Below are 24,859 nucleotides of genomic sequence, written 5' to 3' on the forward strand. Positions count from 1 at the left end.
GGAAAGGTTAGCCTTCCAAATCGAACCGAAAATATTGTTCGGAGTAAGACTTGCCGTTGTGTGCGTAAGACTCAAAGTAATACGCCGAATCGTCTTGTTCACTTCCAGAGCCATTCTCGGCTGTATCAGGGGTCCTCTGAGCAGGCCCGACAGTAGTAGCGGTGCTTGTCCCTGGAGAGGGCGCCGAAGCCGCCGACATAAATAATGACGACGTCTTCTCATCCTCGTTCCCTTCCCCGTCCAAGCCCCAACGCTTGTCCAGCGTATGCTCTACCGCCAACCGATAGTTGTTGAACTGCTGGGCCAGACGGTCCAACTGATCCTGTAGCTCAGAGTTTTTGCGCAGAAGCTCATCAACGTCGGCCTGGGTAGCTGTGGCCGCCTTCTTTGCCGGCTTCGGGGAAGCAGGCAAGTCATCCAGGTAGAAGATGAGCTCATCGTTTTCCAAAACAGGAATCAGCAGCCGGTCGTCAGCCAAGTGTTCCGCCGTGATGGGATCAGGGATATTGGTATTGTTGCCGCCATCCCGGACGTGCCGACGAACTGTGGAATCGTCAGCATAAATCTTTAACGAGAAAAGAAAAAGGTTACACACCAAAGTTGATCAGCCTGACACATCCATAAAAGTCGAGTCCTAGGCGGTCGCGCACCGCCAGAAAGTCAAAACCGAACTGGGATTTCATAGCTGAGACCATGTCCTTAACATTGGAGTAGGTAGCGTCGTCGAAAAAGGACTTGATCTGAACTTGTTCTTCATCATCCTCATCATCACCTTCCTCACTACTCCAGTCAGAATAGTTTCCCGTATCAAGGCGATCTTTGCCTTTCTCCTCAGCCTTGTGGTCCTCGGCTGTTTTGTCCGGGCGAGGAGCTCCCGCAGCCTCAAGCCAGCATTCCTCATTGTCAGAAGAGGAAACCGAGTCGACATCGGAGGGAACAGGGTATGCTTCGGCCATTTTTACGATTGTTGTCGTCTCGATTTTTAGTTGTGCTTGTGCGCAGAGTTGAGGAAAAAAAATTTGTTTACGGAGGAAAATGAAATTTCAGTCAAATGAGAGGGTCTTAATGACTTGACACACACAACGTAGGATGCACACACAGGCTGATTGAGTGTGAAGAGGATGAGCACAAATCTGAAAACCAAGCGATGAACGGGGCAGATGAAAGCCGACAGACACTCTTTTCTTTTGTCCTCAGGCAGGAGTACCCCGGCAAAGGACCAAGTGCATTCAATTACCGGAGGAGGGATGAAAGGAAACAGACGAGTGACGTCGTCTGAGTAGCTTGTCCGAGTTTTTCGTCTAAAGTTTTTTTTTTTTATTTGGTTTTGGTGGATTTACCTAAGGAGGTGTGGATAAAAGTTGTAAAATCTCGGAGTGCGACAGCATGGGAGGATTGATGGCTGCTTGCAGCAAAAAGCCGTTTCAAGGTAGCTTCGGTAGCGCGCTGCAACTTAGGTAGACAACCCTGCAGTCATGCTATTTCTCCTTCTCACTCCCAAGAATTCGGTATAACTCCAGAGTTGCTCAAGGACTGTATGAAGGAAGCTCACTTGGATCACAGCATGCATCATCTCGGCTGAATGTGGTTTGGAGTCTACATTCAATTCTTGGAGGTAATGCCTTAAAAGAGCCCAAGGGCCCCGTTCCGTGCGAGTGGACGGAGCAATGAGGGCTGCAATACTGCGATGAAGCAGATGTAATTCATACAGCCAACCCCGTCTCCAGACATCGCGAGTTCATTGACAACACTTTTCCTTGCCATGCAGCAGGTATGCAGTTTGTTCGGTCATCCAAACAAACCTCGGACATAGGTGCCTGCCAGTCATAGCGCATGTTATCCACGAACAAAGATTTGAATTGCCAAGAAATGACGTGGAAGCCTTCAGGAATACGTCCCGCGCTGTTCATTTCTTCTCGTTACTGCTTTCTTCGTCGTCTTGATCCTCATCCTCATCCTCTTCTTCCTCTCCTTCCTCCTCCCCGTCAGATACCTCTTGGCCAAGAGCCTTGAGCCGTTCCTGTCATACCCGTCAGCACTAGTGCAATGAATTTGCGGCCTTAGGCCAGCAAGACTCACCTTATACTTGGTAACCTTCTCCTCCAAATCCCCAAATACCATTAATAGATCATCTAATTCACCCTGCACCTCCTTCTTTTCCTTTTCCTTCTCTTCCTTCTCTTTCTTTCTCCTCTCTACCTCTGCTTCTAAGCGTCCTCGCTCCTCATCTGCCTCCTTTAGCTTCGCTTCAAGCTCCTTCAATCTGGCCTCGACTCCCTCTAACCTCTTCACCTCCTCTGTCTTCTTCTTCAGCTTCTTCTCCGCATCATCAAATCTGCTCTCAGCATCTTGAACGGCCTGTTCTAGCTCCTTGATCCTCTCATCCCCCCTTTGTCTTTCCTTCCCTACTTTCATAACCTCCACCTCCAACCGGCTGATCGTCGCGCGCAGATCAGCACTCTCGGCTTCCCATCTGCGCTTCGCCCTCTCAGATTCCTGTTCGACAGCCTTCTTGACCGCTTCCATTGCACGGGTGAGCTCCTCCTGTCTCGATTTATGTTCTATCTTGAGCTGGGCCATTTCGCGGGTCAGCTCGTCCTCTCTTGACTTATGTTCCGTCTTGAGCTGCGCGAGCTGCTTATCGTGCGATCGCTGGAGATTCTCCGTGACTGACTTGAGTTCCGCGGCATGAGCGCGCTGTTGAGCATCAGCAGCGGCTTTCAGCCGGACAATCTCGGCCTGGGCACGTTGGTATTCCTGTTGGAGTGCAGCAAGCTGTCGGGTGAGAGTGGCTGTTTGATCCGAAGCTGACTGCAGCTGCGCGTCGCGCGCCGCAAGCTGGGCACGGAGGGCATTAGCCGCGTCGGCCGCACGCGCAAGCTCGTCTTGGGCGTTTTGAACAGCATGCTGATGGGATTTTTGTTCCTGGGCGAGCTGTTCGGTGAGCGAAGAAAGCTTGGACTCGGCGTCTTGCAAAGCTTGGGACTTCTCGGATAGCTCGGCGCGTAGATCGTCGACGAGCTGGCGAGAGACTCCTTTTTGAACGCCGTTGATTATGACAGACGTCTCAGCATCTGGGTCCCGGTCGATGGCTCGAAGAATGCGGCTGTAGTTGTCCTTGAAGAACTCAACGAAGGTCTCATCAAAGAAAACCTCGGGGGGTTTGAGGTCTATCCCATTATCCTCGAGTTTTTGTGGGAGAACCTCAAACTCGCGCATCAAAGGATGCGACCTCAATCGAGACATCTTATCAACGTAACGATCACGGCCCATGCGTGACATGATCATCTCTCGGACCGTGGCCCGTGGCACGGGCGAATCCTTGGTTGAGAACTCGTAGACTACGCCAGCCAACATAGCGCTAAGTCCCTGGACTACCACATCACCGTTGGGATTCTCAATAGCAGCTTGGATAAGGCCCTGCAGATTCGTGGCCTCGCCGAGGAAGTCATTTACGGCGTCCAAATCCTCAAATAGCCAGCAAAGCAGCAGCATCAGGTAGGCAATGCTGATGCGCGGGTCCAGGTTTTTGGACACGCTGCTCAGAAGGTGGGCAGCAATAGTCTGAATGCTTGTCACGACCTCCTCGCCATTTTCTTCATCTCCCTCCGTGATGCTCATAGCCAACGCTTTGGTCTCGGGGTTCTCATGCAACAGGTGCAGGATAAGTACTGCAGCAAACCAGATCCTGTACGGATCCACGACCGATTCCAGCCCGGGTTGCAGCAGGATGGAGAGCGCGTTGGTCAGATCGTCTGCTCTCATCTTATGCGTGCGGACCGCGTGGTCGAGGAAGTGCATACGAATCTCGGCGTGCTTGTAAAAGTACGCCTTCAGGCAGGCACAGGCTGCCATGCGCAGGTCGAAGGCTTGCAGAGAGGACACGCCCAAGACCATGTCGAGCAAGCCGTCGATTACATAAACCTTGGGTATCGCTCCGTTCACCCTTGCATCTCCAGCTTCTGGGGGGAAGTCGAGCGGCGATGTCACCTGCAAGGCAGCGAACCGTTCCTGCAACTTGGCATTGCCCCTGATCATGTCCGCGCAGGCCATCAGCGCTTCGGCCCTGATCGGCATATCGGCCACTCGGGAGAAGCCGATCTGGAGGGTACTGTCGAGCACTGAGCCGACGCTTTTCCCGCCACGCCCGCGACCGCTAGGCGCACCAAGATCGCCCAGGAATGCCTCCTGATTCAACGGGGTCCCCGCAGCGCCGGGTACAAGGAACAAACGAAGGACGGCCAGGAGAGCAAACACGTTCCTGTTCCGCTGTACCTCGACCCATTCGGCGATCGGCTGACCCTCTTCACTCGCCGCGTAGGCCTCCCGAAGCAGACGCGCAACCTCTGAGACGAAGCCCATGTCGCGAAACATGGTCTGATTCTGCGGATTCATCCGCAACAGGTTGCCCAGAAGGACCAAGCAGTCCTCGACAACTCGCGCTCCACCGGCCAGGCCACCTTCCCGGGTAATGATCGCGAAGATCGGGGTAAAGCCCTTCTCGAGCGTCACCAGGTTCTGGATCACGGTAGATGTTGGCGTCAAATCTGTCAACAGGCCAACGGCCTCGTCGCGGATAGCCTCGCGGGGGTCCTCGAGGGCGGCAACTATGCGGGGGATGCCCTCGTTGGTGCTGATGATGCACTCCTCGGTGCGCTCGGTGCGAGCCTCGAGGATGGCAGCCAACAGCTGCAGAGAGTACAGGCGCGAGTAGAAGTCGGTGCGATCTGGGGCAAGAAAGCCCAGCAACATGGAAATGTTCTCATGGCGCTGGGTGAACTCGTCGGCAACCCAAAGCGCGATCTCCTCCGAGGCCTCGGGACTGGATGGATCTGGGGTGAAGAGCATCAGCAGGGTCTCCAGGACGACCTTGACAGTGTCAACATCCTCGCCATCGCGACTCAGGCTGCTGATCAAGCTGCGCAACGCGGTCGACGCCACAGAGGCCGGATACTGCTTGGCGAAGCTGCGAAGACCCAGGATGGCGGCGCGACGGTCCTCGAGAAGGGTTGCCGTGGCAAGTCGGTTGCTAAGAATGGGAATAGTCTCGCTTACCGACTGCTTAGCCGGAGCAGTGGTGATGCTCGAAAACATCGACATGGCGATTGGTAGGTGGTCGGTGGGCCGCCCGGAGATCGGAGTTGGTCTAGAATCGTCTAGGTCGTTGTCGTCGAAGTGGTGGTGCGGGTTGGTAGGGGAGGGGGCGACAGGTTACCTGCCATTGAGAGGCATCGGGAGAGCGATTGGTGTTCAAACGACGGCGAGAAAGGGTCGTCTGAAGGTCTTCTTTCCGAGTAGGATTTGGGGGGTTCGGCGTGGAAAGGCGTGTCGTAGACGTCGTTTCTGGGGTCCCCTTAGCTGATAATTCAGTAGCCCAATATGCACCCACGCACCAGCCAGAAGAAACCATCCACCAGGCTAGTACGGATTTCGTATATATCCCTATATATAGATATATATAGCGTCTGGGACAGCCCCTCACGGCTCCCAATTGCTGTTCTGTGTCGTTTACAGGCCACGATGAAGCGTGGGCGTGGCGTGCTTCATCCGGATTGTCGGGAGTGTGGACAGGTGTTCCCAAATTTTCCTCTGCTCGATGGTGACTTTGCCCACAATCAGCAGCTGGTGAATTGCTAGAAAAGCCATTCCGCTGAAGCATCAACCACTGCAGCAGCCCAGCCTAGCGGCGGCAAGGCCGCCGGACAGCCAAGGAAACGCCAAGCGGGGCAATATTGTAATTACATACTAAATTTTACGCACATCTTGTGGTTGGATAGTGGTTAACGTCCTCTTATACTGAACATTACTGTTTACGTGTTACGGGCTCCTTACGTCCAAGGTTGGACCCACTGGCCCAGCCTGCTTTGCTGCTGGCCAAAAAGGTTCCGTGGATCTGGATTTTCATCCAACTTTCGCCGCCAAAACTTAAGACTTGCAGACTGTCTGCGATTGCTCGTTTCTCGACGCGCAATCTTATCGCGCCTTGCTGCTCGATATTACAAACTACCTACCTATTTACCTACCTACCTACCTACCTACCTACCTACTTACCTAACTACCGTACTCGCCGCGATAGATTAGGTTAAACTTTGCCTTCACCTGCCGTCGACCAGCGCCTTTTGTTGGACCGCCACGACGGCGGCGATTTCGTGCCGCACGCGGACTCTCGAATATTTGGAACTTGGACCCAAAACAGGCTGCGAGGCTCGATCTTGTCTTTGTTGCGCAATCTTTGGCCGTCGTGGTCGCTGTCGCAGCCGCTTTCACTGTTGATGCTGCCTGCACCGTCTCCAGCTCAACACTCCATCGTGCCGCGTCCGCAGACTGAACTTTCGACGACCATAACCCCTGCCCCATGTGCACGGTTAAGCGCGCTTCGCCTGTGAACGAATTTCTCATCGAGGCCGCTTCCTTTGCAATATCTTGCCCCGGCTAATTTGCCGTTCTCCCTTCTCCCTCCGACCTTACTCTAGTGCCTAGGTTGCCTACCTGCGCCAAGTTTCTCGTCTTTTTTTTTCCCACCCCTCTTCCCCCCCCCACCCCCTCCCCCCTTCTTCCTTACTCTTATATCTATACGACCCGCCGACCGGCTGTCGCCGAAGAAGCGTCAAAAATGGGCATTCCCGCTGCCTTTCGGTGGCTCTCCAACAAATACCCCAAAATCATCTCGCCCGTCGTCGAGGAGCGACCCATTGTCATGCCCGATGGCACCGAGATTCCCGTCGACGCGACTCGTCCGAATCCCAATGGCGAGGAGTTCGACAACCTATACTTGGACATGAATGGTATCGTCCATCCCTGCTCTCATCCCGAGGACAAGCCTGCCCCCAAGGATGAGGAGGAGATGATGATCGAGATCTTCAAGTATACCGACCGCATCGTCAAGATGGTGCGTCCACGCAAGATCCTCATGATCGCCGTCGACGGTGTTGCTCCCCGTGCCAAGATGAACCAACAGCGTTCGCGCCGTTTCCGTGCTGCTCAAGAGGCTAAAGAGAAGGAGGAGGAGAAGAAGCAGCTGCTCAAGATGCTCAGGAAGGAGAAGGGCAGTAACATGCAGGAGGAACCGCTCGAGACTGTCGTCAAGAAGGCCTTTGACTCCAACTCCATCACTCCTGGTACTCCCTTCATGGATATTCTGGCCGCAAGTTTGCGCTATTGGTGTGCCTACAAGCTCAACACTGATCCTGCCTGGGCAAAGCTGAAGGTCATCATCTCCGATGCCACTGTGCCTGGCGAGGGTGAGCACAAGATCATGGAGTTCATCCGCTCCCAGCGCAGCTCTCCTGAGCACAACCCCAATACCCGCCACGTCATCTACGGCTTGGACGCCGACTTGATCATGCTCGGCCTGGCTACCCACGAGCCTCACTTTCGTGTCCTTCGTGAGGATGTGTTCTTCCAGGAAGCCAAGGCCCGCTTGTGCAAGCTCTGTGGCCAGAAGGGCCACGACGAGCGCAGCTGCAAAGGTGAGGCAAAGCAGAAACAGGGCGAGTTCGACGAAAAAGACCACGCCCAACCTCTAAAGCCCTTCATTTGGCTGCATGTGTCCATCCTGCGCGAGTACCTTGCTGCCGAACTGGAGGTTCCCAACCTCCCCTTCCGCTGGGACCTGGAGCGTGCCATCGATGACTGGGTTTTCCTGTGCTTCTTCGTCGGCAATGATTTCCTGCCTCACCTGCCTGCCCTTGAGATTCGAGAGAATGGCATTGACACCTTGACCGCAATCTGGAAAGACAACCTGCCCATCATGGGAGGTTATCTCACAAAGGACGGCCATGTTGACCTTGAGCGCGCTCAGTACATACTCAACGGCCTGGCCAAGCAAGAGGATGCTATCTTCCGCCGCCGAAGAGAGGTAGAAGAGCGTCGCGAGGCCAACGCCAAGCGGCGCAAGCTGAACCAACAAGGTGCTCATGCCAAAGGCGCCGCAGACTCTCACGCCGGCAAGTCGGGGAGAAAACACGTCCCCGAGGCCGCCGGTCCGCTTCCCGGAATGGCCCTGTTCCCCATCACGAATCCTCCTCCGCCAGCCATAACTCATGACATGGTTATGAAGGGTCGTTCTGTCGACCAGGCTAACCTAGCCAACAAGAGTGCTGCTAGCGTGCTTAAGAGCCAAATTCAGAGCATGATGGCACAGAAGGCCGCGACGAACGCGAACGGAGCCGAGAAAGATGTTTCGGCCGATGGCACAACCACCGCTCCCGCGTCGGCTCTCGGGAAGCGCAAGGCCGAGCTTATCGAAGAAGACGCCGCCACGAACACCGACACCGACTCCGTTACTGACGGCACCGGCTCGGACAACGAGGGCCCCGTCGATACCGTACGACTCTGGGAAGAGGGGTATGCTGACCGCTATTACGAACAAAAGTTCAAGGTGGATCCCAAGGACATCGAGTTCCGGCACAAGGTTGGGCGTGCCTATGCCGAAGGCTTGGCCTGGGTGCTTCAGTACTACTATCAGGGCTGTCCCTCTTGGGAGTGGTTCTACCCTTACCACTACGCCCCGTTTGCCGCGGATTTTGTCGACCTTGCCAAGATGGAAATCAAGTTCGAGAAAGGCCGCATCTCTCGCCCCTTCGAGCAGCTCATGAGCGTCTTGCCTGCCGCCTCACGCCATGCCATCCCCGAGGTCTACCATGACTTGATGACTGACCCGAACAGTCCTATCATCGACTTCTATCCGGAAGAATTCGAAATTGATCTGAATGGCAAGAAGATGGCTTGGCAAGGTGTCGCTTTGCTGCCTTTCATCGAGATGCCGCGTCTCTTGGCAGCGATGAAAGAGAGGGAACATCTGCTTAGCGAGGAAGATAGGGCTCGCAACGAACCGGGCTTTGATGTTCTGCTGATTTCGGACGCCCATCCTGGTCTGTACGAGGATATTACGAGCCACTTCTACTCCAAAAAGCAGGGTGCTCCAAAGTTTAAGCTCAACCCAAGACGTAGTGATGGCCTGGCTGGCAAGGTTGAGAAAATTGAGGGTTACGTCCCTCACGGCTCTCTGGTTTACCCCTTGGCAAGGAATTCCATGCCGGATGTTGACTACGACCGGTCTATCACGTATGTAGGCCCCCGAATTTTTTTCTTTTTTCTTTATTTCTTTATTTCTTTATTTCTTTCTTTTTCTTTTTTTTTTTAAAAATTTTTCTCTTGTCTCAAATTGCTAACTATGAAACAGTGTTCGTTACATCATGCCTAGCAGCGCTCACCAGCACAAGTCAATGCTTCTCCGTGGGGTTAAGCTCCCCCCGCCTGCTCTCAGCAGAAGCGACATCGAGATCATCCGAAGCAAAGCCAAGAATGCTGGTAGAAGCTATGGTGGTGCGCCTTTACGGAACAATTACAACAGCAATGGCAGTCGTCGTGAACAGCCGATCAATTACGCAGCCAACGCTCCTTCGGCCCTGCCCTCTCGCAATTATGGCAGCTACCCAGGCAATTACGGTGGTGCTAACAACTACGGCAATGGTTACGGCAGCGGCTACTATCCTCCTCCTGGATGGCAGCCCCCTCCTCCCGGATATCCCGGGTTCGGCGTTGGCGTGCCGCCACCGCCACCTCCTGCTCGCCTAGCCGGTACCCCCGGTGGCTATGGTCAAGGCTACGGTCAAGGCTACGGTCAAGGCTACAATCAAAGCTACGGCACGGGCTACGGGTCGGGCTATAGTTCGAGCTACCAACAGAGTGCTCCGGACCGCTACCGTCCGGCGCCTGCGCCTCCGCCCCCCTCGACACACGGTTATCATAGTGGCTATCAGAGCCAGCAGAGCTATCAGGGCCAGCACCACCGCGCTGGTCCTCCGCTTCCTCCATCCTCGAACAACACGAGACGAGATGGCAGGTACGATGACAGAAGGGGTTACGATGATCGGAGGGATGCTAGGAGAGATAATAATCCCTACAGGGATGAGAGGCGCTATCGTTAGAGGACGTGAAACAATCTTGGTATTTTCAAGAGGATTGGTGTTTCTTTGCTGTGGGGTTATTTATTCGGAACACTGTGGTCAGGCATGATGTATCATATGGAAGTTTTGCCTAAGTTAGGTCTTTGATGCTGGTTTCTTCTAATGATGAGGGACAAGTAAAAGGCGGACATCAGTTCATCATTTGTGGTGTTGTGGCTGGGTGAAGCTGCTGGTTTAAGTGTACCCACAAACTTTTGATCCCTCCCCATCACACACACACACACACATATATATATATACTCTCTCTCTCTCCCTCTCTGTCTGTCTGTCTGTCTGTCTGTCTGTCTGTCTGTCTGTGTGTCTGTGTGTGGTGTGTGTGGGTGTGTGTGGGGGTGTGTGTATATATGTGTGCCATAACCCTAACCCTGCACTGATTTGGGACCCTGCCAGATCCTGACCCGTAACTGGGGGTTAGGGATCCGTATGGAGGAATCCTTTCGGATGCAATGCCGATACGTACGGATTACGGATTACGGATTACGGATTACAGCACAGCGTATCCCGTGCCATGCCATTCTTGATACGCCAATCAGCATCAGCGCTGCTTGGCTCACGCCGTTGTCGCAGGACCGCAGCGAACAGCCCCGTTGGTCGTCAGGCACAACTTCCTTACGCTTACGCAAACTTACGAGACGAGACGAGATCGAGTCCGCTCCGCTGTTCGCTCAGGGCTGTTGCGGTGTTCGCTGTGTTTGACGACTCGGCCTGATTCGCCCCGGCAAGCCCCAAACAAACGCCTCTGCTTCTTTAGTTGGCCGCCTGCGCCCAGCGGGCCCCGACCTAGCGAACGCACCCGCAGCACCCACCGCACCGCACCGTGACCCCCACCAGCCGAACCTATCTTGACCTACCACACACAGAACAAAGTACGGGGACCGTACTAGCTTACCTGTTGCTTGCCCCATTCGAAACCGATCTTTTGCTCTCGTCCCATCTGCCCGAACACCCTCGAAGCTCAAATCGCCTGCGAGCTCCGGATAGAATTGCTACTTGGCGACGCCGCGATAGAGTGAGCACCACTGAGCTGCCGCAGGACCGGCTGAACGTTACCTCGGAGCAACTATCATCACCAACATCATTATCGCCATTGCCAACGTCAACACGACTGCAGACAAACTGCTCGGCGACGCGCTGAAGTTTGTCCCTCCAGCATCTGGCAGCTCCATTCACTCAGTCCCTGGGTCGTTTTTTTTCTTTTTTTTTTTTGTTTTGGCAGACACGGACGGGACTCCCCGACGATCAACGATAGATTGAGCGGCACTACCTCGTCACAGACGACAGAGATACCGACCGCCCCTCCCCGGACCGCTTGACAGTCTGGTCAATCATGAGCAGGCGCCGGCACAGTCCTGCTCTCGTCACGGTTTCGGCACAATGAACGGCGATGCGGGCTTGATAGGCAGCCTAGTGGACAGGCTGACCACGAGGGTATGTCGCCATGTCGCTTGGTTCCCCTCGAGTCTTCCACTCCGTCCCCCTCTATGCCATGTTTGCCACGTTTGGGCGTCACCGCTGATTGTTGAGCTTCTATCCTGCAGCTCCCTCACCGAACCGGCACGCCGTCTCAAGACCTTTCCCAAGACGATATCGTCTCCATCACTCGCGCCACTCTGGTCAAACTGAGCGCAACCTCCCTCTCTTCCGTGCTCGATGCCCTCTTGACTCTTCTCGAAGACCTCATTCGTCCTTACCGCACCCTGCCCCCATTCGAACACCCGCCACACGTGTTTTTGTCCGAACTCTACGTTCTCGAGCTCATTGCCGACTGCTGCGCGAGCAATTGGTTCCGGTCGAAGAGCCCTACTGACCCGGCATCTCCCCCCACTGCCGATCGCGATGCCGATGCTGGTCTATTATCCCTCTCTCCCGCAGAGCGTGCCGCATTTATCCCGTCGGAGCCGCTCTCGGACGTCCAGCTCAGACGCATATTCGAGCTTATCAAGGTGCTTTTTGAACCCATCCCCGAGGGCTACGTCCCCCCGGCCAAGGCCATCCTGGACGACTCGTCCTCCAAACCCATCACAACCCCTCTGGCCCCCGAAGAGCCCACGCGGACGCCGCTCTCTACGAGCTCCAGCGAGCCGCCCGAGACGAGGAACCTACACCAAACTCATGCCGCCGCCATTGAAGCTCACATAAAGCTGATTGTCGAGTTTGTGACGGCGTCGAGTTGGCAGGCCGCCTTTGATCACTTCCGCGCTGTCATCTATGCCGCCCGAAACAACGCCGCTTCCGGTGCTGGCTCTCTGTCTAACCCCCTCACGCCTGAGGATGAACGCTCAGCCCTAATCATGCTCCGTCTGGTTTCCTCCTTTTGGCTAGACGGCCAAAAGCTGAGCCTGGTGATTCAGGAGTTCTGCTCCAGCTTCCTGCACTTCCGGAAGTCATTCCAGAACGCCATTGCGGTTGTCATGCCCCAGATTATCACGCGATGGCTGGACCGCTACCCGGCCGAGTTCGTTGCTCTGCACTCTGTGCACAACCCCAAGCGCCGCGAGACCGCCCCCGACACCCTGTTCGACATGTCGCTGACCATCGGAGACAACGGCCGCCGGAAGAGCCTGCTCTACCCGATGCAGATGACGCTGCTCTTCCTGCAGCCCGACGTCTTCGAGGTCGCGTCCAACATGCGGGAGTCCAAGGGCGTGAGCATGGCCAAGAAGGTCCAGTTCTTGGACGGCCTGCGCAAGGCCCTGCGCAACCGCAACGAGATGGCTGCCTACTGCCTGGTGCTGCTGCTGCGCGTGGCGCGTCATTTCGATGGGGAGAGCGATTCGGCGCTGATGAGCTACGCCATGGATGTGCAGGATGAGGTAAAAGATGCTGTGTTCCGGCGTGCAGGCCCCGGCACTGGATCGCCGGATGGTCAGTTATTTGATCAGGATCTGATGACGGCTGCGTTTGTTTCGCTGTCGCATTTGAATTTCGAGAGCACGATTGATAGTTTGGCGGCGACGTGTCTTGGGTCCTCGGCACCTCAAAGGTTCAAGATCGCGTTGATCCAGGCATGTGCGCACTTTGCGCGGCTGGGGAATAGTCAGAAGTACCAGCCTTTGTTTACCGCGGCGAGTGCGTTTATCCAGGGGCAGCTGAGGGTAAGTTTGGTCCTCTTCTGGGTGTCTTGTGCAGTACATACATATCAGAGCGGGATTCTAATAAGCGGGAGCAATAGGCTATGTGGGAACTCCTTGAAGAGGGCTACATTGAGGACCAAAGTGCCCAACGGAAGGCGGTCGAGAGCGCCACTACCATCAATATGGTCTGTAACATCCTCAATTTCTTGGATGCCTCGCCCATGACCTTGTTCGAGGGCCCTCCCAGCGATCGGTCAGGTCGCGAGGAGTTCTACGAGGACAACTTCGAGGCCCTTGTGTGCTGCATGATCGCATCAAATGAATCGGTTCGACGGCTGGCCATCAGCGTGGCAAAGAAACTGTTTGCAAAAGAAAATGTATTGTCGTCATTGAGGAACTCGAAGGCGCTGGGCGCGCATGGGTTCAAGACGAAGTTCTGGAAGATCACGTATGTCGTTCTCTCTATACACACACACACACACACACACACACACAACAAAACAAAAAAAAACAAAACAAAACAAAAACAAAGAAAGATATAGATTCCAAGTTGTTTCAGGCATTGGCTGACTGACTGGCCTAGGTCGCTTATTCTCTTATCGATTTGTGAGCGAGCTAGACTTCCTTGTACGGCCGAGATGCTTCGGTCCATCAATGACTACCTGGAAGCGAGGTTATTGCTTCTGTCATCGATTCCAGAGCTGGGAGAAACACCAGAAGATATTCCCGAGCGGACGATCGCCTCCACGAAGCTAGAGACGCTGTTCTTGGTTTCTCTATGTTCGGCCGACATGGAAGCATGCCAAATGGTGACGTCTTGCATCGCAACCTTCCTCGAGGAGTGTCGCGCCATCGATACCGCGCAGGCGGCCAAGTCGTCGCTCACATTGCTGCGGAACAGCGAGATTTGGGCCGAAATCTCGACCCGTGACTTCCGCTTCACTGGCGTGGTTGCTTTCCAGAAGCGTACCAGGGCCTTGCTTCGTCGCATGCAGTACCCCAGTGCCGGCATACTTGACGCCTGGGAGATTGTGTTCAAGAATTGGCTGCCGCTGTCAAATGAAGTCTCACAGAGCCTTGAGACGGTCGTTACGGAACGCATGGTGGCCGAATGGCGTAACTATTCCGGATTCCTTGCTTCGCTAGGCGGCATCTGTACCGCTGAGCAGGCTGCTAATCTCGAGGAGCCAGCTATCAGCGGCTTGCGTTGGATTGATCGCCTGCCGGCTGGCACGAATGATGAGCCGTTGCTGACGCGCTACCTTCGCCGCAGCATTCAGCTCCTTGCTTGCCCCAACATCCGCGTGCGCGAAATCATGCGCGAAGTTCTCGCCACCGAAGTGCCTCCGTCGCTGTTCCAGCCGCTCTTCAAGGCCCTCGAGACCGAGCTGGACATGCTGTTTTCCAGTGCCTCGATTGATCCGGCTGTCCGCGCTCGCCAAGGCCAGGGAGTTGATACGGACATAATCTTCGTGGAGCAGTCGTCATCCCTCCTACGCGCGCTGGTTGAACGTCTTGATACCCCTGCTACAGCTGCCGATCCAAACATCGCTGCGGCCGCTATATCTGCGTTGCCTTCCTTGCATCTCGGCGCATTGTGCCTCAATTTTGCCAAGCTGCTTGATCGCATCGCCCCAGATACTGTTAGCAGCTTGAGGGTCAAGATCAAGGTGTGCCATCTCACCGAAGCGGTCACTAAGCGCAAGGAACACCTCAACTTGCGCGATGATGTCCGTATCCGCAACCAGTTGCTGGAGTACATATTTGGCTGGATAGCACGGCCACGAACGCCTACTCGGAGGGACACTGACCCTTCTGGCGGCGGAGGCAGGGCTGGCGACGAGATGGCTCGCCTTCAACGCGACTTGGACCGCGCCTGTCTCAAATCACTTGCCGAGCTAACGTTCCGGCTGCCACTACAGCCCGCTGAGGGTCTGACCGACGCCGATATGAGCGAGCTCAAGAGCCAGATGTTCCACAAGTACTTCAACCGGTTCCTCTCGCTGTTGAACCTGGACCCCAGCGGTCTGGCGAACAGCACGGCTGGCCTCGGCGGCGGATACAGTGGTTATGGATACAGCCACCAGGGCCTGGATCTGGCCCGCGATCATTACCATCATTATTATCCTGCCCCGACGGGGGGCAACGCCGGTGGGGGGCAAGGGCTGGAGGCGTCGACGGCTGACTTGGCGATTACGATTCTGTCGAACCTGTTGAGTGCGAACATCGATATGGGATTGAAGCACTCTCTTAGTATTGGATACCATGATAATGTCGAGATTCGGACGGCATTCGTCCGGGTGCTGTATAACATCCTTATGCAGGGCGCAGAGTTCAATAACCTCAGCGATGCGGCAGTAAATGAGATGTATGAAGGCTTGTTGGAGGTGAGTCCCCTTCTCTTGTCTTTTCCTGTATTTTTTTTTTTTTTTTGCTTAGCCTGGATTCTCGGCGAGGGATCTTTTGGCACATATGAAATCCTTGACAGGCGCAGGAGGGTCTTGTTGGCTAATATTGATCATTTCTTTGCAGCTCCTGACGACGGACATGAGCTTGGTGAAGGCCATGTGTGCCGTCTGCCCTAGCCATGAGGTAGACGACTTGACCATCGCGCTGCTCAACATCTTTGAGCCAAGGGGCTTGACCTTTGTTTTGTTGGAGGAGTTGATCAAGCAGGAGGTTGACGACACATGTTAGTTTCAAGTTTCCTTTTTTTTTCTGCGTGTTCTCTGATCTATCGCTGACTCTCCCCAGACAACGAGTCCGAACTTCTTCGTCGCTCATGTGTGGCCACCAAGATGCTTTCCATCTACGGAAAATGGAAAGGTGCCAGTTATCTGCGCGCCACTCTGTCGAGCGTCATCGAGAAGCTCATGCGTAACTCCAAGGACTTGAGTCTTGAGATCGATCCGGTTCGTGTGCCCTCGTCAGAAGAGAGGCTCAAGAATGTGGAACACCTAGAGATCGTGACCAAGGTCTTCATCGAGAAGATTGTTGAGTCAGCATCCAGCATGCCAGCGTCCTTCAGGAAGATCTGTTACATTGTAGGTTCCTTTTTTTTTTTTTTTTGCTCTTGCCTGTACTCAGCAGCCCCTCTAACCGCTCCAGATCTCCCAAGCGGTTGTTAAGAAATTCCCCAACGCAAAGTACACAGCCGTGGGCGCTTTCATCTTCCTGCGATTCTTTTGTCCGGCCATTGTGGCTCCGGAGATTGAGGGTCTGGTCCCGACTGCTCCGTCTAACCATATGCGCCGCGGCCTGCTCCTCGTCGCCAAAATCATCCAGACGCTGGCCAACAACGTTCCGTTCGGCGCCAAGGAGCCTTACATGTACCCTCTCATGGACTTCTTGACCAATAACATCTACACGGTGACCACGTTCCTGCGCGAAATCTCCTCGGTGTCGCCCGCTCAAGTCGAGAGCTCGGCTCAGACGGAATCGTTTGACTTCAGCTCATGTGTTGCTCTGCACCGCTTTCTGTATGAACATTGGGATCACATTCGCCAGCGCCTCGCTGCTAAGGAGCGGCGGGATCTGGTTCGTTCCCCAGCCGAATCCACAAGAGGACGGGCTCCTATGATCGATCCGCTGCGCAACCTCATCATGGAGATGAGCATGGGCCCCCCGCCGTTAGCAGTGACATGGAACCGTCCTCACATCTCGGCCAACACCCCGCCTGCCTATTCGCGCTTCCAGGACTTCATGATCCGCAACGCCTTTCGCAATACCGAATCGTACCTCACAGCACGTGCTATCTACGACGGCGGCGAGAGCAAAGATGGACTGTCTATTATCTGCATCATCCTGCGGCACATTGATGCCGAGTCCATCGACTACGACACGCTGATATTCTGCTACCTCAAGATCGCCAGCCGGCTGTGGCACCGCCCCTTCGGTTTGCTCATCGATGTGACTGGCTACAACGGGCAGGCTGAACCCAAGGATGAGTTGTTCCAAAAGCTGGAGATGCTCACACCAACCGAGCTCGCGCGCCAACTTTCGCGCATCTACATCTACAACATGAACAGTGTGTCCAAGAAGTGCCTCAGGCGTCTCCTGCGTGCATCCACTCGAAACGAGGCCAGCGTGTTCAGCCCTACTAACGTCGATTACCACCTGATCGGCAGCTTACAAGACCTTCAAACGCACTTCCACTTGAGCCAGCTGCATCTGCCCAAGGAGACCATCAGTGTGGTAACCGACACCCGCTACGTCTTCCAGCCGGTCACACGGCTCTCCAGAACCAGGGGCAAGATCGAGGTGGTCATCAAGGTCGGCAGCCAGTACGTGCAGGTCACAACGTGCAAAAAGCAAGAGGTGCCGGGCTTCCATTTGAGCACCACCATCAACGACATCTTCCGTCTAGGCGAAATCGAGGAGGCACCTACTATGATCCAGACAGAGGACGACTCTGCCTTTTGCCTGCGCGCTGACAATGGCAAGATCGTCATGTATTTCACTAGCCCCAAGAAGGCAGACGTCCTTCAAGCTATCCGCCTGGCCAAGGCCAAGTACAGCAAGGACATGCGGTCGCTGAAGACAACGGACCGTTTGATCCGGCCGCAGGATGTGCCTGGTACTCTCCTCAATTTGGCCTTGACGAACTTGGCTAGCGACGATCCAGTGCTACGATTATCCGCATACAACCTGCTGAGCGCTCTGTGCAAGGCCTTCAAGTTTACTGCTGCGTCGAAGTTGATGAGCACTAAGGATATTTCCGTACCGCTGGACCCGTCGCGGTTCATTATCAAGATCAGCAAGAACCTGGCTGAGACGGAGCCACAGCTTACCTCGGATTTCTTGACAGCCTTTTTCGTTGGCTGGGAGAGCTTTAGCGACTCCCAGAAGCCATTGAGCCTGGCGTACATGGCTCCGTGGATCCCGGGACTGCGCACGTCGCTGCTGGCGAGTGAGCCCGAGTCAGAGAAGGGCCGCGAAAAGATAGCGGTGCTGTTCCGCAAGCTCATCGAAGTTGCGTTCGGCGATGCCGCGTTGATGCTGACGCTGGAGCAATCGGTGTGGCCGGCCATCTGCCAGGATGAAGTACTCCTAGACATTTTCCTGGACGAGATCATCAAGACTGCGTTGACCTACGGTTTCGACGACGAGCACACCGAAGTTCTGACGTCGATTGCCAGCAGCATAGGAACCATCACGCTGCGCGGCAAGATCATTTCCCGGCTTCGCAAGGCTGTCAACCGCTCATCACTGCGGCCGACCAAGCACCTGCCTGACAACACTGTGTGGAACGAGATCTGCGTGTTGCTGCAATTCTGCCTCGCCCTGTCCTTCGATAGCGGTATCCAGGCACAAATGTACCTGCCGGAGATCTTCCATATTGTCACCATGCTTGCCAACACGGGCGCTCCAGATGTGCGCATCGCCGTACACCGTCTGCTGATCAACTCGCTGCACTCTGCTTGCACGTCCTTCTCGCTCGACGAGACGCGGTTGGCCAAGTTGCGCGCTACGCTCGATACACTATCGGATCCAAAGAACGATATCTTTGTCAACTCTGTGCCATTCGTGCGTGATGGAGCATCGATCTCGACCCAACAGGAGAGTGGGCCGGCAACGCTGGCAGCCACAGAGCACCTAGCGACCATCTTGTTTGAAGTTTGCTCGCTCGCGGCCCCTTCGGTTGATCTGACCAACGCATGGCGTGCTCGTTGGATGGGCCTTGTGGCCAGCACGGCTTTCCAGAATAACCCGGCAATCCAGCCACGAGCCTTCACTGTCATGGGCTGCCTGGCGCGCGAGGATGTCGATGATGACCTGTTATACCAGGTTTTGGTTGCCTTGCGCCACAGTGTCAACCGCTATGCAGAAGATGGTAGTTCTGACTTGCTCGTTTCCATCTTGACAGCGCTTTCGAAGATGATGATCAAGCTGCCAACCACCTCACGTTATGGTTTGCAGCTGTTTTGGCTGGCTGTGGCCTTGCTGCGCCTTGTGCCTGCCAACCTCTTCAACTGCACAGCGCTGTTCCTTGAGGCTGTCCTGGCTAATATTCGCACCGCTCCAGACATGCGCGGCGACAAGCTGGTGCCCTACCTGCTTCAGGGTCGTGCCCAGCTCGAGGACGTTGCTTTGCCGCTTGATGATGCCTATGGCATTCACTTCAATGCCGATAACTTCCACTTTGCGGCATGCGCGTGCCTGGTCCGCGGCTTGACGGACGCTGTCACCAGGCCAACAGCACTTCGCGTCCTCTCGACCTTCTTGGAGATAACCACGGCAACTTCATCCTCGTCCCGCGGGAGCCGGGGCCTATCCAGAGATGCTACGGCACCACCAGCGAACAATCCGGAGCGCGACCTAGCCGATTTCACTTCCTCCCCTTACATGTCCCTGATGCTTGCTCGCGCCGCCTCAGTCGACGAACTCCGCGAGCACCTCTGGGAGGCTGGGCTTAACGTCGTCATTCCCCCATCCACCGACCTCTCCGACCTGCGCGCCACGATCGTCGACCTCTCCCGTCTCAAGGACAAAGACCTCCTGCTCAACACCGCCCTCGAGCTCATCGACTTCCGGTACTTAGACGACGCGAGCCAGTCCCGCACGCTAACGTGGCTCAACCGCATCGCGACCGCACGCCCGACCGTGGCCATGCCCCTGTATGCGCCGGTTGTTGATATGCTAGATGAGGTCTTGATGCACTGCCAGAATAGCAGCACGCTGAAGATGGCACATGTGCTGCTGCAGACTCTGACTGTGGGTAGTGGGCGGTTGAAGGCTGGCTCCGCGGCTGCGGCAGTGGAGTCGAGCGCGGCAATGCTGGGGGAGTTGTTGGATGAGCTGGGGGTAGAGGGGCTGTGGAAGGCGGGGAGCAGGGATCTGGGGAACAGTAGTAATGGTGGTCCTGGAGGGCCAGGGACGGGTGTAGAGATGATGGATAGAGAGGGGAGAGGGTGTTTTGGGTTGACGGAAAAGTTGATTGAGGTAAGTCGTTTTGGGTCCTCGGATTATTCAGTCATTTAAATGGCCGAAGAGTTTTACTGACCTAATCTTCGTTCTGTAGCTTATCATCATGTGAGCCGATCGAACTTTGCTATGACTCTGGCCGAACTAACCAGGCCTGGCCACCGAACAAACACTTTTTATGTGTTAAAAAGGGCTAAAACACGGACCACGGTTTCGCGGAAAAGGAGAAAGGTTGGCCGCTACTTCCGAGGATTTGGTTCCTCAGTTGACTGAGTTTGCCGTCATCTGGTTTTGTTTATAGACATACCTGATGGCTCTTTTTGGATGGTCCTATCGTATACTATCTATCTATCTACCTACCTACCTACCTACCTACCTAGTTCTGACTTCTCTAGACATTTCATCGTTGATCGTGGTTATGAGCATGCGAGGGATGCAAAGGAGGAAGTTGAGATTCTGTTCCGATATCTTAGTTCTTGATGATGGGTTGTGGTCATGGATGGAGCTACACAATCTCGGGGTATGCAATCCCTGAGCCTGTGACGACCCCGGTGAAGAACGAATGTTGACCATCAAGACGGATGTTGACAGATATGACAGAGCTAGAATACAGTATAATAAAGACTCGGGTGAATTTTTTTTTTTTGGCCATGACATTTTGGTTTGCAAACACAGTTTTGGACTATCTCGGTTAACACTAGTTGGCATACCTCTTGTCTATTCGATGACCCTTGGAGTCCCTAGTGAACTGTTGAGCTTCTCGTGTTCCATGTTATGGGCTCCTGTTGTTCAATTCCTTCCCTCCATCATTGCCTTCCCTTCCAGAGAATTCCATTCAAAGAGAGGCAGACCAACTGATAGTGACCTTTTTGGTCTTGGGAGGAGTCTCATCTTGTACCAATACTCTCAACTGGTCGCAGAGAGGTTGGTGGGAGATCTCGTTCCCTACTTACTCCCTGCAAGAGCAGCATATCCATTGTTGATTGGTTTCTAGAAGTTCTCTACGCACCAAAACAATGGGCCGGGTATGCATGATTGACTTGCCGGGACGGAGAAATGGAGGTGCGGCCCATCCACCACCTGCATATCTTAGGTAGGCAAAAGTAACGAATTATGTGAGTCCATAGGCGGGAGATCAACAGCTCAATGATCTGCTCCGAGGTCGCAGCGGTTGTGGACTCAACCAATACCCAATGTGCCGTGCATCCTAAAACGCGGGGTATTGAGACTTGTGTATGGGCCTATGACAGCCAACCAAAACATTGAGCTGCCATCTCACTGACTCAACAAAAGGGGCTTGGGGGCCAACGCCTGACACTCAATATGGTAAAAGGGCTGCGTCAACAGACACGCACGCCTTCCTCTCGCTGTCACAACATGTTGCATTTTTTTTGTAGGAGGGAGGAGGGGGTGTGAATGGCCATCGGTCCGGATCCAGCTCCGCTTCGGTCTTTTCGCAGCTGCTGTGCCGCGACCAGACAGGTGGGTGTAAGCGAAGCTAATATGCACACTACATCCATTACATACATCAAATCCCACGGCTCCAAGCCGATGGGTTAAGGTTAAGCTCGTGTCACAGGCAAGCGAAGGCTCGGAAGCCATCCGGGGTGTTGGGACCCAAGCCGGCGGTGTCGTGTTTTTTCGCCACCGGGTTCTAGACCGGGCCTGCTTGGGCTCATTGGCTTCGTGAATGGTGAGTTGGGATGCCCGAAATCTACGATCCACTAGGGTGCAACGGGCTGCATCTCCGCAGGCTACCCATGAAACCCTTCAAATGCACGTCATTTAAATCTTTTGTTAGACTCGCAGGACCAGTTTCCCTTTTCTCCGTTCTGCGTAAAGACCCGCGAAGGCGAGACGACGATACGATAGCGAAAAGCGGTGACAAGTCTGCTAGTGATGCTGGTGGCTGTGATAACCAGTTTGATACGAGATATGATGTGCGTAGCGATGCATTGCTCGATGGCCTACCAGCAGTGCGGAATGAGCGAATCGTTGAGCTGAGTCAACGGTTTCGCGATTTCGATAAGATGGCCGATAAATGAGTCTATCTAATTTGCACAATCTAGCATATCAGTCTCGTGTACAAACGGCATTACATAGAACGCTCTTATAGGCGGGCCTGGCGAGCGAAGTCACCTTGTGCCGCATGCCGAGACTCGAGTCTGTCAAGCACAAGCAAAGGTGCAGTGCCAGCTGGCGTCGGCGTCAGCAGCGAGAAAGGTAACAGGAATTGAAACCGCAGTGTCATGCTGAACCCTCTTAATCACCATCCCGCGCCAAATCAAAAATTTGATTTCATGACCGGGAGATAGCTCGGAGTCTTCGTTGAGCAGCTGGATGGCCTGCGTCTGTGTAAATTTGGCAACTCCGCGCAACCTCAACAAGTCTAAAAAAAATAACAAAAAATATTAACGATCCAAAGATGTCTTGCATCAAAAAGCGGTGCGGTGCTGTTTGCCGTTTCGGTCTCTCAGGGCAATTCGTTACGTGTTACAAAGTACCTACAACTGAGATGCGCGGGGTAGCTCTACCAACCAGAGAATAAAAATGAGTATTTTTTTAAAACAAAAAAAAAATTTTACCGCCCTTCTCGGCACACCACCAAGTGCTTGCAAGCAGACTTGTCGGTCTGAAAGTCGGAAAAAAGGACAATCAGATGTCTGTTTTGGATCAGCAAAGTTGATGGAGCACGTTGTACACTCTGAGACTCCCATTGCCATTATCCTCCTCACTGATCAGTGATCACCCCTCAACCCCTCCATCGGCCCATCAGGATCTCGACCACCCCATGTCGGCGGTTACCTAAGACGGAGGCCGGGAAAATCCAAGGACATCCCCGGAAAAACTATGTACATTACTAGAAGTAGCATAGAGCTTGCGACAGCTCTCGGCGTGTTCCGAGGAACCCTGTTGGGTTGGGGTCCGCTGGCGGACCCGCATCAGTTGCCTATTGGGTATTAGCGCAGCCCTATACCAGTCCAACAGAGCAAGACCATTTTTTAGCGTTTCAGGAGGGTTTCGATTGTATGGGAATCGGGGAATGGAGTTCGCTGTGACCTGCATTAGCGCAGTCGCTTTTGAATCAAGCGCGCTGTTGTGTGACCTAGGAACTGTGAATGGTCGTCAAGGCTATTCCAAGCCGTCGGTAAAGATTTTGGACAAGAGAAAAAAAATTCTTTTTTTCCCTACCCGTTGTTTGGTTTGCTCTCAGGCACGCGGGTAAAGAAGCTCCTGATGTGTCGTTCTGTACGCATGTGAGATTCCGACTTAGCGCAATCCGAGAGTTCTCCGTACCAAAAATTATCACCGCTTGGTCGGTCAACAGAAAACTATCTATTTGCATTTCCGGTGGATGTTGCATCCAAGCAATCAGAAGTGGTCGAGGAGACTACCACAGTGTTGGGATAGTTTTCAGCCTTCTCCTGTCCTGCCTTCGTATGTCGACGAATCGCATTCCATCTCTATTGCAATTGTGACAACTGTGCTCTTGGCCGTGTGAATGTTAAGTTTGAAGAACCCGTGATGTTGGCTGAGTCCTGAACTCCACGGACAAAAAAGAAAAAAAAAATCCTGGCACTCCCATTCTTTTCTTGCCACGTGCTCCATGTTGCAGTGCGGTTCCACGGCCTAGTATGAACTTGTGATGCGGGGGAGCTGCTTCAAGCTCCTACATATCCTCTAAGCAAGGTACCGGTGAAGAGATAGCGTCCACAGCCAGGTTAGATTGCTTCTCCGCCAAAGCGCTGGCCAGATGGATTACGAAGTGCCTACAACACTATGTTCAACGAGTCATATGGACAAGCCACATACTACTTGGATACACTAGATTCTTGTAGAATCCTCGAGAGCTGAACGCTGCCGGAGATGTGAAGTCCTCTATCGTCCTTACCATATCTCCTGGGTTCCACAACATGATAACCCCTGTTCACCTGACATCACTGAGGAGGCGAAATAGTTCTTACTTGTCGCGATTGGAGGGCATATACATTCTATGCAGCTATTCCGTTCCTGCACGGTCTGAAGCAGAAATCTCACATTCAAAAGTCATTATGCAGGGCTCGAAGTTGGGTTGGCCATTCCCACGTTGCACGCTGTTTGGAGGGATTTGGATAGCTTAGCGTTGATTGACGATGCGCGAACCTCAATCCCCACTGCCCACAGCAGCCAAAGCCACGGATTCCCAGAGATCTGGATTGACCAGGGTTCGGCGGCTCCGACGGAGGGATCTGAGCCACTAGCTCTGTTCACGGGAGGGCTGCCTCCGCCTCCGATTGGTCAGCCCAGACGCAAAGGTTTTTGGTCCCCGGCAAGGGATCTATGTATGTGCACCCTTTTCTTAACCCGATCTGGCCAACATGCACGCGATCCCACCGCGGTGTGGCGCTGCCGGGCACCGCTCAACACGCCCTTAACACCAACCGCCCTGCCGCGCCGCGAGGGGCATGCACTTGAGGTTTGTTGTGTCTGGTCTAATTGCACGTTCCAACTATGAGATTCAATGATTGGTATCTACTCAGTGTGCATCGCATTAGTAGCACCTCCAGAGCGAGGAGCAGCTAGGGCAGTTTGGAATAGCGCGCTAGGCGAGAAAATGCAGGAGAGGTCTTCGTCTGTCCTAAGCCATGATTGTGAGCGGATCCAAATGCAGCTTTTACAGCCCCTCAACCTGCATGAGCCTCCGGCAGCTGAACGAAGCATTTCATTCCGCCAAATGGAAGCGTAAAACCGTTGAGCCGTTCAGCTGGGTTTGCCAGAGCACGTGGCCTACAGAACGTGTCTCCGCGGAGTGACCTGCTTCGAGGTTCCATTCGTTGATGAAACATGCCGCAGGCGGTGTATTCGGTTGCTCAGCTGAGGGTAATCAATTAAGGTTATGGGAAGTTTGTG

General features: G+C 54.1%; 4 protein-coding genes across 4 annotated transcripts; 2 read left to right on the top strand and 2 right to left on the bottom strand.

The window, feature by feature from the left end:
• Window positions 1–7: 7 nt before the first annotated feature.
• On the bottom strand, window positions 8–956 carry CTHT_0008810 (uncharacterized protein; the record flags this gene model as incomplete). Its single annotated transcript, XM_006691345.1, has 2 exons — window positions 8–543; window positions 596–956. The coding sequence occupies 2 exons, from the start codon at window positions 954–956 to the stop codon at window positions 8–10; spliced, it is 897 nt and encodes a 298-aa protein (XP_006691408.1).
• A 950-nt stretch (window positions 957–1,906) lies between these two features.
• Window positions 1,907–5,100, bottom strand: CTHT_0008820 (intracellular protein transport-like protein; the record flags this gene model as incomplete). The annotated part of the gene is made up of 2 exons (XM_006691346.1): window positions 1,907–2,020; window positions 2,080–5,100. 2 exons carry the CDS (start codon window positions 5,098–5,100, stop codon window positions 1,907–1,909), a joined length of 3,135 nt encoding a protein of 1,044 aa, XP_006691409.1.
• A 1,513-nt stretch (window positions 5,101–6,613) lies between these two features.
• On the top strand, window positions 6,614–9,932 carry CTHT_0008830 (uncharacterized protein; the record flags this gene model as incomplete). The annotated part of the gene is made up of 2 exons (XM_006691347.1): window positions 6,614–9,066; window positions 9,185–9,932. 2 exons carry the CDS (start codon window positions 6,614–6,616, stop codon window positions 9,930–9,932), a joined length of 3,201 nt encoding a protein of 1,066 aa, XP_006691410.1.
• Window positions 9,933–11,345: 1,413 nt separating this feature from the next.
• CTHT_0008840 (putative GTPase activating protein) lies at window positions 11,346–20,081 on the top strand (the record flags this gene model as incomplete). The annotated part of the gene is made up of 8 exons (XM_006691348.1): window positions 11,346–11,399; window positions 11,510–13,066; window positions 13,144–13,493; window positions 13,629–15,432; window positions 15,578–15,737; window positions 15,800–16,089; window positions 16,154–19,987; window positions 20,067–20,081. 8 exons carry the CDS (start codon window positions 11,346–11,348, stop codon window positions 20,079–20,081), a joined length of 8,064 nt encoding a protein of 2,687 aa, XP_006691411.1.
• Window positions 20,082–24,859: the final 4,778 nt, after the last annotated feature.

The sequence above is a fragment of the Thermochaetoides thermophila genome, assembly GCF_000221225.1.
Source record: "Thermochaetoides thermophila DSM 1495 unplaced genomic scaffold scf7180000011812, whole genome shotgun sequence".
Taxonomy (NCBI): domain Eukaryota; kingdom Fungi; phylum Ascomycota; class Sordariomycetes; order Sordariales; family Chaetomiaceae; genus Thermochaetoides; species Thermochaetoides thermophila.